This window comes from Leucoraja erinacea, chromosome 37, assembly GCF_028641065.1.
Source record: "Leucoraja erinacea ecotype New England chromosome 37, Leri_hhj_1, whole genome shotgun sequence".
Lineage (NCBI taxonomy): Eukaryota > Metazoa > Chordata > Chondrichthyes > Rajiformes > Rajidae > Leucoraja > Leucoraja erinaceus.
This window is the reverse complement of record NC_073413.1, coordinates 10,443,410-10,462,117: the sequence shown is the minus strand read 5'-3', so window position 1 is coordinate 10,462,117 and position 18,708 is coordinate 10,443,410. Positions and strand designations below refer to the sequence as shown.

The window sequence follows — 18,708 nt, the reverse complement described above, 5'->3', positions numbered from 1 at the left end:
TCCGTACAGACAGTGCCCGTAGTCGGGATCGAACCCGGGTCGATGGTGCTGCATTTTGCTGTAAGGCAGCAACTCTACCGCTGCGCCACCATGACTGCCCAACGTGTTAATTGTCCCCTAGTGTGTAGGGAGTGGATGAGAATGACGGATGATATATGGTCAGTGTGGACTCGCTGGGCCGAAGGGCCTGTTTCCGTGCTGTATCTCTAAACTAAACACAACATGTATGTGCAGAGAATGAAAGGCGATGGATTACATGCATGCTCGGCGCGGACATTGTACGCTTGGAGTTCCAGTTCCTATTTCTATGTTCTAAAATGCTCGAGATCTGTTCAGTATTTCTAACCTTTATTTTACTGCTGAACCACATATTAAATATTACAAAAAAATATGGATATAATGCAAGATGAGGAATATAAGCTGGTCACTGCGTTACAGAAAATGACACAAGCCCCCACCAATCTAGAAACGTCAACTTTTATACATAAAAATAACAGCAAGGGAATGTTTCAACTCTAATTTTAACTCAAAGGAAACATGTTCTGAAGGAGAGTTGTGTTGGCTGCAGTCTGAACAAGTCGGCTGGCATGGAACAGCTGGATAGTACAAAACATAGAGTCTTTAGAAGGTAGACAAAAATGCTGGAGAAACTCAGCGGGTGCAGCAGCATCTATGGAGCGAAGGAAATAGGCAACGTTTCGGGCCGAAACCCTTTGTCTAATCATAAACTGAACTGCACTGAAACTGAAGATAGACACAAAAAGCTGGAATAATGGAAAAGTTGATTTGGGTCGAGACCCTTTTTCAGACAAATAGAAAGGTCTCGACCCGAAACGTCAACCATTCCTCCTCTCCACAGATGCTGCCTGTCCCGCTGAGTTACTCCGGCAAGTTGTGTCTATCGTTAGATACATTATGGAACTCGAAAAATAAATTGGATAAGTAAAGGCATGTGGACGGGACAAATCAGGTAGTTCCTTCACCAAGGTGAGCAGACGGAGGTTCTTTCCCAGAGGAATTCCACGTGAGATATTGATGGCCGTACGGTCTTGATCCATTCATATCAGGACCCGCCGATAATGTCCTGAGAATCTGGCTACAGAATGAAGCAACGACTCCGACCTTTCTTAGCTGGTTGCTGGATCACAGCTCGGATTGCTGCGTCGAAGATGTCCTTTAGACCGATGTCCTTCCGAGCGGAACTTTCAACGTATTTAAAAGCGCCTGAAGTTGTACAATACAAGGCATGAGTATTGAAGACACAATATGACGAGTGTTTAGACAATAGACAATAGGTGCAGGAGTAGGCCATTCGGCCCTTCGAGCCAGCACCGCCATTCAATGCTGATCATCCCCAATCAGTCCCCCGTTCCTGCCTTCTCCCCATATCCCCTGACTCCGCTATCTTTAAGAGCCCCATCTAGCTCTCTCTTGAAAGCATCCAGAGAACTGGCCTCCACCGCCCTCTGTGAGGCAGAGAATCCCACAGACTCACAACTCTCTGTGAGAAAAAGTGTTTGTTCTAAATGGCTTACTCCTTATTCTTAAACTGTGTGTGTGTGGCCCCTGGTTCTGGACTCCCCCAACATTGGGAACATGTTTCCTGCCTCTAGCGTGTCCAACCCCTTAACAATCTTATATGTTTCAATAAGATAGCCTCTCATCCTTCTAAACTCCAGAGTGTACAAGCCCAGCCGCTCCATTCTCTCAGCATATGACAGTCCCGCCATCCCTTAAACTGTGGCCCCTGGTTCTGGGCTCCCTCAACGTTTGACGGTACTGGGCCTGCATTCGCTGGAGTTTGGAAGAACGAGGGGGAACCTCATTGAAACTTGCCGAACAGTGAAAGGCTTGGATAGAGCGGATGTGGAGAGGATGTTTCCACTAGTGGGAGAGTCTAGGACTAGAGGTCACAACCTCAGAATTAAAGGATGTTCTTTTCGGAAGGAGAATTTCTTTAGTCAGAGGGTGGTGAATCTGTGGAATTCTTTGCCACAGACGGCTGTGGAGGCCACAAGTCAGTGGATATTTTTACGGCAGAGATAGATAGATTCTTGATTAGAACGGGTGTCAGGGGTTATGGGGAGAAGGCAGGAGAATGGGGTTAGGAGGGAGAGATAGATCAGCCATGATTGAACAACGGAGTAGGTTTGATGGGCCGAAAGGCCTAATTCTGCTCCTATCACCAATGACATGACTTATAACTCAGCGGGACAGGCAGCATCTTGCACCTCCTCCCACCTCATCTACTGTATCCACTGTTCCGGGCGTGGACTCCTGTACATCGGTTCGGCGATCATTTGGCTGAACACCTCCGCTCAGTCTGCCTAAACCTACCTGATCTCCCGGTTCCTCAGCCCTTCAACTCCCCCTCCCATTCCCACACTGACCTTTCTGTCCTGGGCCTCCTCCACTGTCAGAGTGAGGCCCAGCAGCAAATTTGAGGAACAGCACCTCATATTTCACTTGGGCAGCTTACACCCCAGCGGTATGAACATTGACTTGTGTAGGAAGGAACTGCAGATGCTGGTCTCAATCGAAGGTAGACACAAAACGCTGGAGTAACTCAGTGGGACAGGCAGCATCTCTGGAGATATTGACTTCTCTATCTTCAAATGACCCTTGCTCTTCCCCTCTCTCTCCACCCCTCCCCCTTCCTCATTCTCCCACTAGTCTGACTGCCCTCTTTAGTGAATTTTATCTGTATATACTTCGTTGACACCTTCCCCTAGCTAGCAATGATCTAATCCACATTTTCCTTGAGGGTGTGTCTGAACCTGTACTAAAGGGGACTTGTGTTTACTGCAGTTTGAACAAGTCCGCTGGCATGAAACAGCTAGATAGCTACTAAACAGTGTTTGGACTTTAGAGATACAGCGCGGAAACAGGCCCTTGGGCTCACTAACCCCACGCCAACCAGCGATCCATATATCCTATTTTTTACAGAAGCCAATTACCCTACAAACCTGTGTTTAAGAAGGAACTGCAGATGCTGGAGAATCGAAGGTACACAAAAATGCTGGAGAAACTCAGCGGGTGCAGCAGCATCTATGGAGCGAAGGAAATAGGCAACGTTTCGGGCCGAAACCCTTCTTCAGACCCTACAAACCTGCACGTCTTTGGGGCGTGGGACGAAACCGGAGCACCCGGAGAAAACCCACGCAGGCCACGGGGAGAACGTGCAAACTCCGTACAGACAGCACGTTGAGTTTAGTTAAGTTTAGAGACACAAGCGGGACGTTTGGCCCACCGAGTCCGCGCCGACCAGCGACCACCCCGTGGACTAGACCCATCCCACACACTCCTTGTCAACTAGGGGACAATTTACAGAAGCCAATTCACCTACAAACCTGCACGTCTTTGGAGCGTGGGAGGAAACCGGAGCACCCGGAGAAAAACCTACGCAGGCCACGGGGAGAACGTGCAAACTCCGTACAGACAGCACCCGTGGTTAGGTCCCTGGTGTGTAGCATAGTGTTGGTGTACGGGTGATTGTTGGGTGGGTGTGGGGTCGGTGGGCTGGAGGAGGAAGCTGACCCAACGTACCGATCTCCTTGGCTTTCTGCTCGCCCTCCTTGCAACTGACCGGAGCCATGTCCTTCTCCTTCAACTTCTCAATGGTGTCCTTGTTGTCCCTCAGGTCCTTCTTGGTGCCCACCAGGATGATGGGGCAGTTGGGGCAGTGATGCTTCACCTCGGAGGACCACTGCGGTGGGGAGAAGTCCACAGGTTCACAGGAGCCATTTGGCCCATCCAATCTACCCCGCCATCTCTCCCTCCCTCCCAACCCAATTGTCATATGTTCGTGAATTCATAACATTTTATGGACATTTCATAATGATACAAGAACATGTTCTTCAGATTCCAGAAGGAACCTGTTTCCTCCAGATTCAGGGGACAGTCTTATCCCAGCTGTTATCAGGCAACTGAACCATCCTACACCCTAGACACCAGTGGAGGAAGGAACTGCACAGATGCTGGTTTAAACTGAAGATAGACACAAAATGCTGGAGTAACTCAGCGGGACAGGCAGCATCTCTGGAGAGAAGGAATGGGTGACGTTTCTGGGTCATAGAAACATAGAAACATAGAAACATAGAAACATAGAAACATAGAAATTAGGTGCAGGAGTAGGCCATTCGGCCCTTCGAGCCTGCACCGCCATTCAATATGATCATGGCTGATCATCCAACTCAGTATCCCGTACCTGCCTTCTCTCCATACCCCCTGATCCCCTTAGCCACAAGGGCCACATCTAACTCCCTCTTAAATATAGACAATGAACTGGCCTCAACTACCCTCTGTGGCAGAGAGTTCCAGAGATTCACCACTCTCTGTGTGAAAAAAGTTCTTCTCATCTCGGTTTTAAAGGATTTCCCCCTTATCCTTAAGCTGCGACCCCTTGTCCTGGACTTCCCTAACATCGGGAACAATCTTCCTGCATCTAGCCTGTCCAACCCCTTAAGAATTTTGTAAGTTTCTATAAGATCCCCTCTCAGTCTTCTAAATTCTAGAGAGTATAAACCAAGTCTATCCAGTCTTTCTTCATAAGACAGTCCTGACATCCCAGGAATCAGTCTGGTGAACCGTCTCTGCACTCCCTCTATGGCAATAATGTCCTTCCTCAGATTTGGAGACCAAAACTGTACGCAATACTCCAGGTGTGGCCTCACCAATACCCTGTACAACTGCAGTAGAACCTCCCTGCTCCTATACTCAAATCCTTTTGTCAATAGACAATAGACAATAGGTGCAGGACTCGGTGGGCCGTAGGGTCTAGACTAACCTAGATGTGCCTACTGATCACTTCAAAAAGAGCAGGTGCGTGTATCTGATCAATCGAACGTCTGAGTAAATTGGTGGGATCTCAGCTCTTACCTTCAGCTGTACATTCATGAATGAGACAGGGTTGACCAGTGAGAAACAGATGACAAACACATCCTGGAAAAGAGGAAACGACAATGAAGACTGCAGCCATCCAGTGAAGATCCCGGAGTGATACAGCGTGGAAACAGGCCCTTCGGCCCAACTTGCCCTCACCTGCCAACATGTCCCATCTACACTAGTCCCACCTGCCCGCGTTTTGCCCATATCCCTCCAAACCTGTCCTATCCACGTACCTGTCTAACTGTTTCTTCAATGTTGGGGTAGTCCCAGCCTCAACTACCTCCTCTGGCAGCTCGTTCCTTACACCCAACACACTTAGACAGGTACATGGATCGGGCAGGTTTGGAGGGATATGGACCAAGTGCAGGCAGGTTGGACTGGTGTAGATGGGACATTCAGATTCAGATTCAGATTCAATTTTAATTGTCATTGTCAGTGTACAGTACAGAGACAACGAAATGCATTTTGTGGGCCAGTATGGGCAAGTTGGGCTGAAGGGCCTGTTTCTGTGCTGTATCACTCTATGACTCTATGAGGGGGGGGTGGGGGGGGGGGGGAGGGAGGGAGGGGAGAAGAGGGAGAAGAGGGGGAGAGGGGGGGAGGAGGAGGGGGGGGAGGGGTGTCTTGTGGGAGAATGGGGAGGCATATCGCTGAGCGGACATTCTTACAGTCTGGGGGTAAGAGAGTGGCCGCAGCCGGTCATAGTCCTCTTGTCCCGCCGTGTCCCACAGCCCGAGAGTGACCACCACATCATCGACGGTCACCGTGGTGGAATAGTTGTCAAAGCTGCGGGTGGAATGCAACGGTCATTCCCGTACACGGTGAAAGGTCACGCAACTCTCAAACCGACACAAAGCGCTGGAGTAACTCAGCCGGTCAGAAATGTGCAGGAAGGAACTGCAGATGCTGGTTTAAACCAAAGATAGACACCAAACGCTGGAGTAACTCAGCGGGACAGGCGGCATCTCTGGAGAGAAGGAACGGGTGATGTTTCGGGTCGAGACCCTTCTTCAGTCTGATTTTGTGCCTATCTTCGATTTGAACAAGCATCTGCAGTTCCTTCCTGTACGTGATTTTTTTCACGCAGAGAGTGGTGAATCTCTGGAACTCTCTGCCACAGAGGGTAGCTGAGGCCAGTTCATTGGCTATATTTAAGAGGGAGTTAGATGTGGCCCTTGTGGCTAAGGGGATCAGGGGGTATGGAGAGAAGGCAGGTACGGGATACTGAGTTGGATGATCAGCCATGATCATATTGAATGGCGGTGCAGGCTCGAAGGGCCGAATGGCCTACTCCTGCACCAAATTTCTATGTTTCTATGTGATCAGTGAGACCCCTACTGTTGGACTTGACTCTTAAACTCCTGAGGGAAATATCTTTCTATAGGTCCTTACTTGTAGGTGAATCGAGCCAGTGGCTCTATCTGCGCCGACCAGCTAACACTATCCTACACACACTGGGGACAATTTACACAAACGCCAAGCCAATTAACCTACAAACCTGCACGTCTTCGGAGTGTGGGAGGAAACCGGAGCACCCGGAGAAAAACCCACGCGGGTCACGGGGAGAACGTGCAAACTCCGTACAGACAGCACCCGTAGCTGGGATGGAACCACCGTGCCGCTGAGATGGGCTGAATAAATTTGACTATTTCGTGTCTCTCGCTCCCCACGCTGCCTCCCTTAGTGACCGCATGCAAATCACTCCCACCACACCCTGGTTTGTTCCACCACCTCCTGCCTCAAGTTCCCATGGCAACGACCAGGGGCGGAAATCCCCTGGGGGATACAGGGGGTCATGTTCCCCTCCCCCCCCCCCCCCCCCCCCCCCCCCCCCCCCCTGCCCCCGAGAGGTGGGGGACAACCCCCCCCCATTTTTTGTGTTCCGGACTTTATCAGCCTCTTTACATAGAAACATAGAAAATAGCTGCAGGAGGAGGCCATTCGGCCCTTTGAGCCAGCACCGCCATTCATTGTGATCATGGCTGATCATCTATCAATAGCCGGTGCCTGCCTTCTCCCCATATATTTTGACTCCACTAGCCCCTAGAGCTCTATCTAACTCTCTCTCTTAAATCCATCCAGTGACTTGGCCTCCACTGCCCTCTGTGTGGCAGGGAATTCCACAAATTCACAACTCTCTGGGTGAAAACGTTTTTTCTCACCTCAGTCCTAAATGGTCTCCCCTTTATTCTAAGACTGTGTGGCCCCTGGTTCTGGACTGTGGCCCCTGGTTCTGGACTGTGGCCCCTGGTTCTGGACTGTGGCCCCTGGTTCTGGACTGTGGCCCCTGGTTCTGGACTGTGGCCCCTGGTTCTGGACTGTGGCCCCTGGTTCTGGACTGTGGCCCCTGGTTCTGGACTGTGGCCCCTGGTTCTGGACTGTGGCCCCTGGTTCTGGACTGTGGCCCCTGGTTCTGGACTCTGGCCCCTGGTTCTGGACTGTGGCCCCTGGTTCTGGACTGTGGCCCCTGGTTCTGGACTGTGGCCCCTGGTTCTGGACTGTGGCCCCTGGTTCTGGACTGTGGCCCCTGGTTCTGGACTGTGGCCCCTGGTTCTGGACTGTGGCCCCTGGTTCTGGACTGTGGCCCCTGGTTCTGGACAGTGGCCCCTGGTTCTGGACTGTGGCCCCTGGTTCTGGACTGTGGCCCCTGGTTGGACTGTGGACCCTGTGGCCCCCCCTGGTTCTGGACTGTGGCCCCTGGTTCTGGACTGTGGCCCCTGGTTCTGGACTGTGGCCCCTGGTTCTGGACTGTGGCCCCTGGTTCTGGACTGTGGCCCCTGGTTCTGGACTGTGGCCCCTGGTTCTGGACTGTGGCCCCTGGTTCTGGACTGTGGCCCCTGGTTCTGGACTGTGGCCCCTGGTTCTGGACTGTGGCCGCTTTCTAAGGACTGAATCGGCCTGTTCGCGGGGCCTTTCGTCGCCCGGCGCGGCTTAAAATCAAACTGCTGCATCGAGGCGATCCAGGCTCCCGACGTTGAAGCCCCCGCCGGGCGATGAAAGGCCCCGCGAACGGGCCGATTAAAGCCCCACGAGTCGGGGCGGACGAAGCTGCTGTTGCCGTTGCCCGCAGCCGAAACCACACGCCCATGTGCGCCCGCCGCTGCCAAGAAATTGTCCCCCCCCCCCCCCCGCATGTTTTGACAGCAATTCCCGTGCCTGACAACGACAGAACTAAATTAAACTAAATTAAATTGAATGGTGAGTTGGCCCGGGGTGCTGGACTGCACACAAAGCCCAGCCCGCGGGCCAGCTGAGGAGTTTTGCCGCGCGACAAAGTCCGGCGCCCCGTCCAACTCATGAACCGATGATCAGCCGTGAGAAGGAGGGGTGGTGTCAGCGGGAAGCGAAGTTCCGAGGGTCGGACAGCTGGGCCGGGCTACCGACCGACCGACGGGGCCACGGGCGAGGCGCTGCTGCTGCACTCCACGGGCTGCACTACGTCGGGGCGGGTGAGGCGGGGCCGGACGTGGCGCTCCCCTCGAACCGAGTAGTAGCGGGACAAGGGCGAACCTCGGATGGGACAAACCAATTTAGCCAAAATCTACGGGATGTCCCGGCTAATACGGGACAGTTGGCAACACTAATCCAGGATCAACTTTTCCCCACTGATATCGGACAGGGCGGCAGAATGAAACATAACCGGTGCAAATCAACGGGAAGGAACTGACAGAGAAGTATATACTCACACGGTGGGAATGTACTCCTCTGGGAAGGTGTGGGTGGTATAGGTGATAAGGACAGAGGTCTTCCCAACGGCCCTAAGAGAGGAGAGAAAGACACAGGTGTCAACAGTGGACTCGACCCACGGTGTTGTTGGTTGTGCCAAAGATGGAGACAAAATGCTGGAGCAACTCAGCGGGACGGGCAGCATCTGTGGAGAGAAGGAATGGGTGACGTTTCGGGTCGAGACCCTTCTTCAGACATATATATATATATAGGTTACACAAAAAAGCTGGAGAAACTCAGCGGGTGCAGCAGCATCTATGGAGCGAAGGAAATAGGCAACGTTTCGGGCCGAAACCCTTCGGTTGCCTATTTCCTTCGCTCCATGCAAAGAGTTGAACAATCTCCACTATAGGAAATAGGCAACGTTTCGGGCCAAAACCCTTCTGGGTTTCGGCCCGAAACGTTGCCTATTTATATCGCTCCATAGATGCTGCTGCACCCGCTGAGTTTCTCCAGCTTTTTTGTGTAACCTTCGATTCTCCAGCATCTGCAGTATCCTTCTTAAACACTATATATATATATATGCATTTACATATGTGATTGTGCATAGTATGTGAGTGTATGTATATTTATAAATACGTGTGTGTGTGTCTATATTTATACGTGTGTGTGTGTGTGTGTGTGTGTGTGTGTGTGTGTGTGTGTGTGTGTGTGTGTGTGTGTGTGTGTGTGTGTGTGTGTGTGTGTGTGTGTGTGTGTGTGTGTGTGTGTGTGCGCGCGTTTTAATAAATTTAACTAAACTAAACTAAATAACCAGAGTGCTGAATATATTGTTATAGCAAAAGAAAAGTGCAGATTTAAAAAAAAATGTACAAAGGCTGAAACTGGGAGATCAGGACTACACCCTTAGTGAGGACTGTTCTCGGTGCCGGCTCGAAGTACTCCTGCACCTATTGTCTATTGTCTAATAGACTTGAGACGTTAGACTTTAGAGATACAGCACGGAAACAGGCCATTCAGCCCGTCGAGTCCGTGTTGATCAGCGATCACCCCGCACAAGTTCAGTTTAGTTTAGTTTAGTTTAGTATAGTTTAGTCTGAAGAAGGGTTTGGGCCCGAAACGTTGCCTATTTCCTTCGCTCCATGCAAAAAGTTGAACAATCTCCACTATAGGAAATAGGCAACGTTTTGGGCCGAAACCCTTCTGGGTTTCGGCCCGAAACGTTGCCTATTTCCTTCGCTCCATAGATGCTGCTGCACCCGCTGAGTTTCTCTGGCACTTTTGTCTACCTTCGATTTTCCAGCATCTGCAGTTCCTTCTTAAACCGGAGCACCCGGAGAAAACCCACACAGGTCAACAGCAGTAACCCCAGGAGAGGAAGGAAGGGGGAGTGGGAATAGCATTGGGAAGATGGAATACTGGGATAGTAGAAGCATCGGAGTCGTCACTCACCCATCACCCACCACCACACATTTGATACTTTTCATCACCATTCCCGAGCGCTTGCAGTTCCCCCCTCAGTCAGAGCGTTCCCCACTCCCCTCGACTCCGACCACTGCCCGACTCTGCTCCACCCGTGAGCTTGGAGATCCCCTGGATATCGGTCTCCTCCTCCCCGACCCGTTCTCAGCGGAAGGAATACTGACTGGCTCGAACAACATCCCCAACGGCCAGGTAGGACAATCAGATTACAGCTGATTTAACTACCAAATAATGGCTTGCAACATAATGAGGGCTGTTTGGATGCAACAGGAAATAGGTGAGCCAGAGAGACTTTCAGCACAGAAAGAGGCCCTTCGGTCCATCATGTTCGTGCTGACCATCAGGCCCCCCTTCTATACTATCCCCGTTTACCACCTACTAGAAGGGGAGAGGGGCAAGGTTTCAGGGGGAGGGAAAGGTGCCAGTGGTAGAGTTGCTGCCTCACAGCACCAGAGACCCAGGTTCGATCCTGACTACGGGTGCTGTCTGTACGGAGTTTGCACGTTCTCCCCGTGACATGGAAACATAGAAACATAGAAACATAGAAATTAGGTGCAGGAGTAGGCCATTCGGCCCTTCGAGCCTGCACCGCCATTCAATATGATCATGGCTGATCATCTAACTCAGTATCCCATCCCTGCCTTCTCTCCATACCCTCTGATCCCCTTAGCCACAAGGGCCACATCTAACTCCCTCTTAAATATAGCCAATGAACTGTGGCCTCAACTACCTTCTGTGGCAGAGAATTCCAGAGATTCACCACTCTCTGTGTGAAAAAAGTTCTTCTCATCTCGGTTTTAAAGGATTTCCCCCTTATCCTTAAGCTGTGACCCCTTGTCCTGGACTTCCCCAACATCGGTGACCCGTGTGAGTTTTCTCCGGGTGCTCCGGTTTTCTCCCACACTCCGGGAGGGCTAGACTATACCAGCAGAGCTATAATTCTGAGGCTTTGTGGGACGCTAGTGAGGCAGCACTGGGAATATTGTGAGCAGATTTGGTCCCCAGGAAGCATGTGTGGTCCTGGAGAGGGTTTAAGAGGAGGTTTACCAGAATGATCCCGGGAATGAGCGGGTTGATCTATGATGAGCGTTTGACGGCACTGGGTCTGTACTCGCTGGAGTTAAGAAGGATGAGCGGGTTCCTCATTGAAAGTTACCGAATAGTGAAAGGCCTGGATAGAGTGGATGTGGAGAGGATGTTTCCATTAGTGGGAGAGTCTAGGACCAGAGATCACAGCCTCAGAATTAAAGGACGTATTTTTGGAAAGGAGACGAGGAAGAATTTCTTGAGTCAGAGGGTGGTGAATCTGTGGAATTCATTGCTACAGACGGCTGTGGAGGCCAAGTCAGTGGATATTTTTAAAGCGGAGATTGACAGATTCTTGATTAGTACGGGTGTCGGGGGTTATGGGGAGAAGGCAGGAGAATGGGGTTAGGAGGGAGAGATAGATCAGCCATGATTGAATGGCGAAGAAGACTTGATGGGCCGAATGGCCTAATTCAGCACGTAAAAACCAATGTACATGAACTATTCACTGTGAGGGGAACGGGGGAGGGAACGAGATTAAAAGCGACTCATTTTTATTGAAAGGTCACCGTCACTCGCAAACTAATTCTGCTCCAATGATTAATAAACTATTGGACATTGATCGCTTTTTGCAGTTTTACTGGCCTGAGATTTCTTGGCTGGGATTTGAACACTGGGTCTTTAGATAGAGGCAAGCGCGATCTTTCTTGAACCAGATGTGAATGTTTGGCACAATTCAGAGTTGCTGTGCCCCTTTCCTTCTAGTTCATTCAAATAGACATTCTAGCCACTTTCCTGATTTGGTAGTTAAATCAGCTGTGAACAAATTTCCCTACACCCAGGGGCAGTCACGGTGGCGCAGCGGTAGAGTTGCTGCCTTATGGGTTCGATTCCCACCACGGGAGCTGTCTGTGTGGAGTTTGCCAGATCCTCCCTGTGACCCGTATGGGTGTCGTGTTCGACAATTTACCGGATTCAGACAACGGAGTTTGATTCACTCAGTAATTTATTATACGGCTGGATAAGGCACGTACACACTCGCGTCTCCCCTTGCACACTCGCGTCTCCCCTTGCACACTCGCATCTGCCCTTACACACTCGTGTCTCCTCTTACACGCTCGCAACTCCCCTTACACACTCGCGTTGCCCCGTACACACTCATGCCTCCCCTCACACACTTGCGCCTCCTCTTACACACTCACGCCTCCCCTTACACACTTGCGCCTCCCCGTACACGCTCACGTCTCCCCTTACACACTTGCGTTTCCTCTTGCACGCTCGCGTCTCCCCTTACACAATCACGCATCTCCTTACACACTCACGCCTCCCCTTACACGCTCATCGCCCCTTACATGTTCTCGTCTCCCCTTACACACTCACGTCTCCTCTTACACACTCACGCACCCCCTTACACACTCGCGTCTCCCCTTACACATTCGTGTCTCCTCTTACACACTCGCATCTCCCCTTAAACACTCGCGTTGCCCCTTACACACTCACGCCTCCCCTTACATGTTCTCGTCTCCCCTTACACACTCACGTCTCCCTTTACAGACTCTCTTCTCCCCTTACACACTCACGTCTCCTCTTACACAATCACGCATTCCCTTACACACTCACACCTCCCCTTACACACTCATCACCCCTTACACACTCACACCTCCCCTTACACACGCATCATCCCTTACACGCTCACGTCTCCTCATACACACTCACTTCTCCTTTTACACACTCGCTTCTCCTCTAACACACTCACGTTCAGGGAATGGGCAGGCTTGGACCGAGCAGACAAATCCTCCCTCAGTCTTCACCCCAGCACGTCTGTACTGAAGGAGGTGCTTTAATTTGTCTGCCTTCCCTCTCTCAGTCCAAGCCTCGTCAATCTCGCAGCGCCCAAGGCTATTATTTCTGTTGATATTTTAGTTTAGTTTAGTTTACAGAAGCCAATTAACCTACAAACCCGCACGTCTTTGGAGTGTGGGAGGAAACCGGAGCACCCGGGGAAAACCCACGCAGGTCACGGGGAGAACGTGCAAACTCCGTACAGACAGTACCCGCAGTCAGGATCGAACCCGGGTCCCTGGCGCTGTGAGGCAGCAACTCTACCGCTGCCCCCCCCCATATCTCCATCTCGTCCACTCCCAGGGACTCTGCCAACCTTGCCCACCCCAGGGGGGCTCTCCCTTTAACCCCCCCCCTCCCCCCCCCGGGTTGCTATGTCAACCCCAGAGACCTCATCTGTCTCCCCCCTCCAAAAACACAAGGAGATGTGGTCTGTGACGCCCTCTAGGGGGAAACATGCAACAGGCAGTGACTGAAGTCTCCCCAAACACATTGATTGTGTGGGAAGGAACTGCAGATGCTGGTTTAAACCAAAGATAAACAAAAAAATGCTGGAGTAACTCAGCGGGACAGACAGCAACTCTGGAGCGAAGGAACGGGTGGCGTTTCGGGTCGAGACCCTTCTTCGGACTGAGACTCAGGGGAGGGGGGACACTAGAGATATGGAAGGGCAAGGTGTGAACACGGCATAGAGCTGGAGAGCAGGGGGAATCAGAGAGTGGGGGTACAGCGAGATCAGCTCGAGACACTTCCCAAAACGTCACCCATTCCTTCTCTCCAGAGATGCTGCCTGTCCCGCTGAGTTACTCCAGCGTTTTGCGTCTATCTTCGATGTAAACCAGCATCTGCAGTTCCTTCCTGCACATAATGTGACTCCACACCTTGTCTACGATGCATAATGAGTTCTATAACGAGTGTCGGATGAGTCAACCCTTGCAGGGTGTGAATTCCAAGTCTCTCTGTCACACATGGTATGAGCAGAAGCTTATCCAGAGGTTACAACATGAATCACGCTAGATTTCTGCTGTATCTAAACCACTTGCTGATATTATCATTCCTCAGAAATTAATCCACTTACTAATACATGCGTGGGAAGGAACTGCAGATGCCGGTATACACCGAGGATAGACACAAAATGCTGGAGTAACTCAGCGGGACAGGCAGCATGTCTGGAGAGAAGGAGTATGATCTCTGAACAGGCAGCAGTACATAGGTTTTAGGAGCAAGGTTAGGCCATTCACCACATCGAGTCTACTCTGCCATTCAATCACGGCTGATCTATCCTCAACTCCATATAACCATACAACCATATAACCATATAACAATTACAGCATGGAAACAGGCCATCTCGGCCCTACAAGTCCATGCTGAACAAATTTTTTTTTCCCCTTAGTCCCACCTGCCTGCACTCATACCATAAACCCTCCATTCCCTTCTCATCCATATGCCTATCCAATTTATTTTTAAATGATACCAATGAACCTGCCTCCACCACTTCCACTGGAAGCTCATTCCACACCGCCACCACTCTCTGCGTAAAGAAGTTCCTCCTCATATTACCCCTAAACTTCTGTCCCTTAATTCTGAAGTCATGTCCTCTTGTTTGAATCTTCCCTATTCTCAAAGGGAAAAGCTTGTCCACATCAACTCTGTCTATCCCTCTCATCATTTTAAAGACCTCTATCAGGTCCCCCCTTAACCTTCTGCGCTCCAGAGAATAAAGACCTAACTTATTCAACCTATCTCTGTAACTTAGTTGTTGAAACCCAGGCAACATTCTAGGAAAAGAGTTAATAAGATCATGGGGGACCCCTTCCACCTCTGCAACGGACTGTTCCAGCTGCTACGGTCAGGCAAACGCCTCCGTTGCCATGCTGTGAGAACGGAGAGGATGAGAAGGAGTTTCTCCCCAGAGGCCATTCGGACTGTAAACTCCTATCTCTCCAGGGACTAACTTTACTGAACCAATCTACTGTTGTGTGGTGTCTTTTTAAAATTGCTGGGTTTTAAAAAAAATATTTTTCCTCCCACAAATATGTAATATGTGAATATGTGACTGTTCCATTCTGTTTATAGTTTGTTGTTTTTTGCACAAACTCCGCGAGCATTGCCACTTTCATTTCATTGCACATCTCGTATGTGCATGTGACAAATAGACTTGACTCAACCCCATTCTCCTGCCTTCTCCCCATAACCCCTGACACCCGTACTAATCGAGAATCTATCTGTCGCTGCCTTAAAAATATCCATTGACTTGTGGCCTCCACAGCCGTCTGTGGCAATGGTCCTGCCTGGAGAAACAAGGAACTGTAGATGCTGGTTTACAAAAAAAAGACACGGGGTGCTGGAGTAACTCAGCGGGTCGGGCAGTATCCCTGGAGAACATGGAGAGGTGATGTTTAGGGTCAAGATCCTTCTGCAGTGTCTGAGGAAAGGTCCCCGACCAGAAACGTCACCTATCCATGTTCTCCACAGATGCTGCCTGACCCACTGAGTTACTCCAGCACTCTGTGAAACGTCACCTATCCATGTTCTCCACAGATGCTGCCTGACCCGCTGAGTTACTCCAGCACTCTGTGAAACGTCACCTATCCATGTTCTCCACAGATGCTGCCTGACCCGCTGAGTTATGGTGCAGCAGCATCTATGGAGCGAAGGAAATAGGCAACGTTTCGGGCCGAAATCCTTCTGGAAATAGGCAACGTTTCGGGCCGAAACCCTTCTGGGTTTCGGCCCGAAACGTTGCCTATTTCCTTAGCTCCATAGATGCTGCCTGACCCGCTGAGTTACTCCAGCACTCTGTGTCTTCTGTAGTTAAACATTTTTGTTCTTAGTAGATACTAGACCAAGTGCAGACCCGTCGTGTCTGCTCCCCCAACACACCCGTTCCCGACCCAAAACCCCCACGGGAGTCGTGGTTCTCATAGAGGATGCAATCTTCAGTGAAGCTGCTCACTGCCAGCCGAGCCATCGTGACGTCATCGGTTGAAGCTGGTCGTTTGAAATTCAAAGTCTTTTGATTTTTGTAAAAACTTTTAATCAGTAATGAGTCGAGAATAATGAGTCGAGCATCCATAGATGCTGCCTCACCCGCTGAGTTTCTCCAGCATTTTTTTGTCTACCTTCGATTTTTCCAGCATCTGCAGTTCTTTCTTAAACACCTTGTTGTTGCTGTGTGTGGGAAGGAACTGCAGATGCTGCTTTAGACCGAAGACAGACAGTGGGACAGGCAGCATCTCTGGAGAGAAGGAATGGGTGATGTTTGGGGCCGAGGCCCTTGTTCAGACTGAGCCTGCCGTTGTTCATGCTCTTTCGAACATCCGCTTGCCACTTCCTGCGGAGGTTTGTGGCCTTTCAGGCAAAGCACTCCTCATCTCAGCCCAACCCCATCAAATTTGGAACATGTATACAACATGGTGCTTTAGAAGGTTCAGCTGGTGAGGGTCAATGTATGGTTGAGTCTGCACTTTGATGCACCGGTTGCGTTGAATCCTTTGCATTACTTGCGCGTTTGGCAGCGGTAATGCAAAAACAAGCCTCCTGAGACCAACGTTTCTCCGCGCTGTACATTTCCTGTGGTTGACACTAAGAAGAACTTAGATGCGGCCCAGAAAAAAACGCAGTCTAGTGCAGTTCTAGTGCAGGAAGGAACTGCAAGTGCCGATTTAAACCTGAGATAGACATAAAATGCCGGAGTAACTCAGCGGGACAGGCAGCATCTCCGGAGAGAAGGAATGGGTGACATTTCTGGTTGGGATCCTTCTTCAGACTGAGAGTCAGGGGAGAGGGAGGCACGGAGATAAGGAAGGGCAAGGTGTGAAAACTGCAGATCAAAGCAGGTGAAGTTCCAGGAAGCTGTAGCAGAGGGTTGATTGCTGGCTGAGGTGACAAGGATGACAAGGGGGCAAGCAAACAGTAAAATTCATCAGCAGGACAGTGAAACTGGTCGTATGGGCGGGGTGTGGGGGGGGGGGGGTGTGTGGGGGGGGGGGGGGTGGGGGGGGGGGAAGGAAGGAGAGAGGAAAGCAGAGGGGAAGACAGCAGTCAAGTCAAGTTTATTTATCCGTCACATACACATACGAGATGTGCAGTCAAATGAAAAGTGGCAATGCTCGCGGACTTTGTGCAAAAAACAAACAAACAAACTACAAACAGAATGGAACAGAATCACATATTATTTTACATATTAAATATTGTGGGCATTATTGAAGGAAAAAGGGGAAAAAAAACAGCAATTTAAAAAAAACCCAATAGAATGTACAATATTCATACCGCCAGCTAGGCAGACTTGAAGGGCCGAATGGCCTACTCCTGCACCTATTGTCTATTGTCTTTTATAGTGGAGGTTTAGTCTTCAAGAGAGAGTTGGATTTAGCTCTTAGGGATAACGGAATCATGGGGTGTGGGGAGAAGGCAGGGACGGGGTACTGATTGTGGATGATCAGCCATGATCATATCGAATGGCGGTGCTGGCTCGAAGGGCCGAATGCTTCTTTTTCTGGATGTGTATCTGGGAACACCTCTAGGTAGAGCAGCCCTCAACTCCAAAGATACTAGAGGATACTAGTATCTTTGCTCAGCACTATGATGATGGTGAGCGTGCTGGTCGAGGTGTTGATGGTTTTAGGAGATCTTTGTGTATGTGTTGATGTTTTGGAGATCTCTGATGCTGGCTGGTAGGGTATTCCAATCCCTTGCTGTCTTGAAGAAAAACGAGTTAGACAGTACTAACGAAGTGCCGTGCGTAATGAAATAATTTCCAGGCTGGTCCTTCCGGATGAAATGCGATGGGCGCTTGGGTTAGCTGGACGTGAACCTCCATCTTTAACTCAATAGTGGTATTCTTGATCTTGTGGAATGTTGTTAGTCTGATGAACTTGCGACCAGTAGCAGGTGGATTAAGGTTCAAGATTCAAGAGAATTTATTGTCATGTGTCCCAGATAGGACAATAAAATTCTTGCTTTGCTTCATCACAACAGAATATAGTAGGCATGAATAAATACAGAACAGATCAGTGTGTCCATATACCATTGAATATATATATACACACACACACACACACACACACACACACACACACACACACACACACACACACACACACACACACACACACACACACACACACACACACACACACACACACACACACACACACACACACACACACACACACACACACACATATAAGCACACACACAGTGCAATGGGCTATTTGTTGAGTTGAGTTTAATGTGGCTGTGGGGAAGTAGCTATTCCTGAACCTGGACGTTGCAGATTTCAGGCTCCTGTACCTTCTACCTGAAGGTAGCAGGGAGATGAGTGAGTGGCCAGGATGGTGTGTGGGTCTTTGATGATGCTGCCAGACTTTTTGAGGCAACGACTGCGATAAATCCCCTCGATGGAAGGGAGGTCAGAGCCGATGATGGACTGGGCAGTGTTTACTACTTTTTGCAGCCTTTCCCGCTCTTGGGGGCTCAAGTTGCCGAACCAAGCCACGATGCAACCGGTCAGCATGCTCTCTACTGTGCACCTGTAGAAGCTCGAGAGAGAGAGAGTCTCCGTCAGTATGTCGGATGAAGTTTAAGGTCCTTTATCGTGCTGGAGAGACTGAGATCTGCCACGATGTTTCTACGGTGCAGCAATGGTCCACATTTGGCCCACCCATTTAAAATAAACAGTCCAATTGGAAGTGATGAGGGGCGGGATGAAAGGCTAGCAGACAGGTTGTGATTGACTCCAGTTTCAACCAACCTGGCTGGAGATGGTAGCTAACAAGCCAATGCGGGTGGAGGCAAACTATC

General features: G+C 50.3%; 1 protein-coding gene across 1 annotated transcript; it reads right to left on the bottom strand.

The window, feature by feature from the left end:
• Window positions 1-100: 100 nt before the first annotated feature.
• Window positions 101-10,175, bottom strand: LOC129713949 (ras-related C3 botulinum toxin substrate 1-like). Its single transcript, XM_055663365.1, has 6 exons — window positions 10,006-10,175; window positions 8,574-8,645; window positions 5,556-5,673; window positions 4,879-4,941; window positions 3,547-3,706; window positions 101-1,224 (listed from the first exon to the last, which is right to left on the bottom strand). Exons 1-6 carry the CDS (start codon window positions 10,044-10,046, stop codon window positions 1,097-1,099), a joined length of 582 nt encoding a protein of 193 aa, XP_055519340.1. The 5' UTR covers window positions 10,047-10,175; the 3' UTR covers window positions 101-1,096.
• Window positions 10,176-18,708: the final 8,533 nt, after the last annotated feature.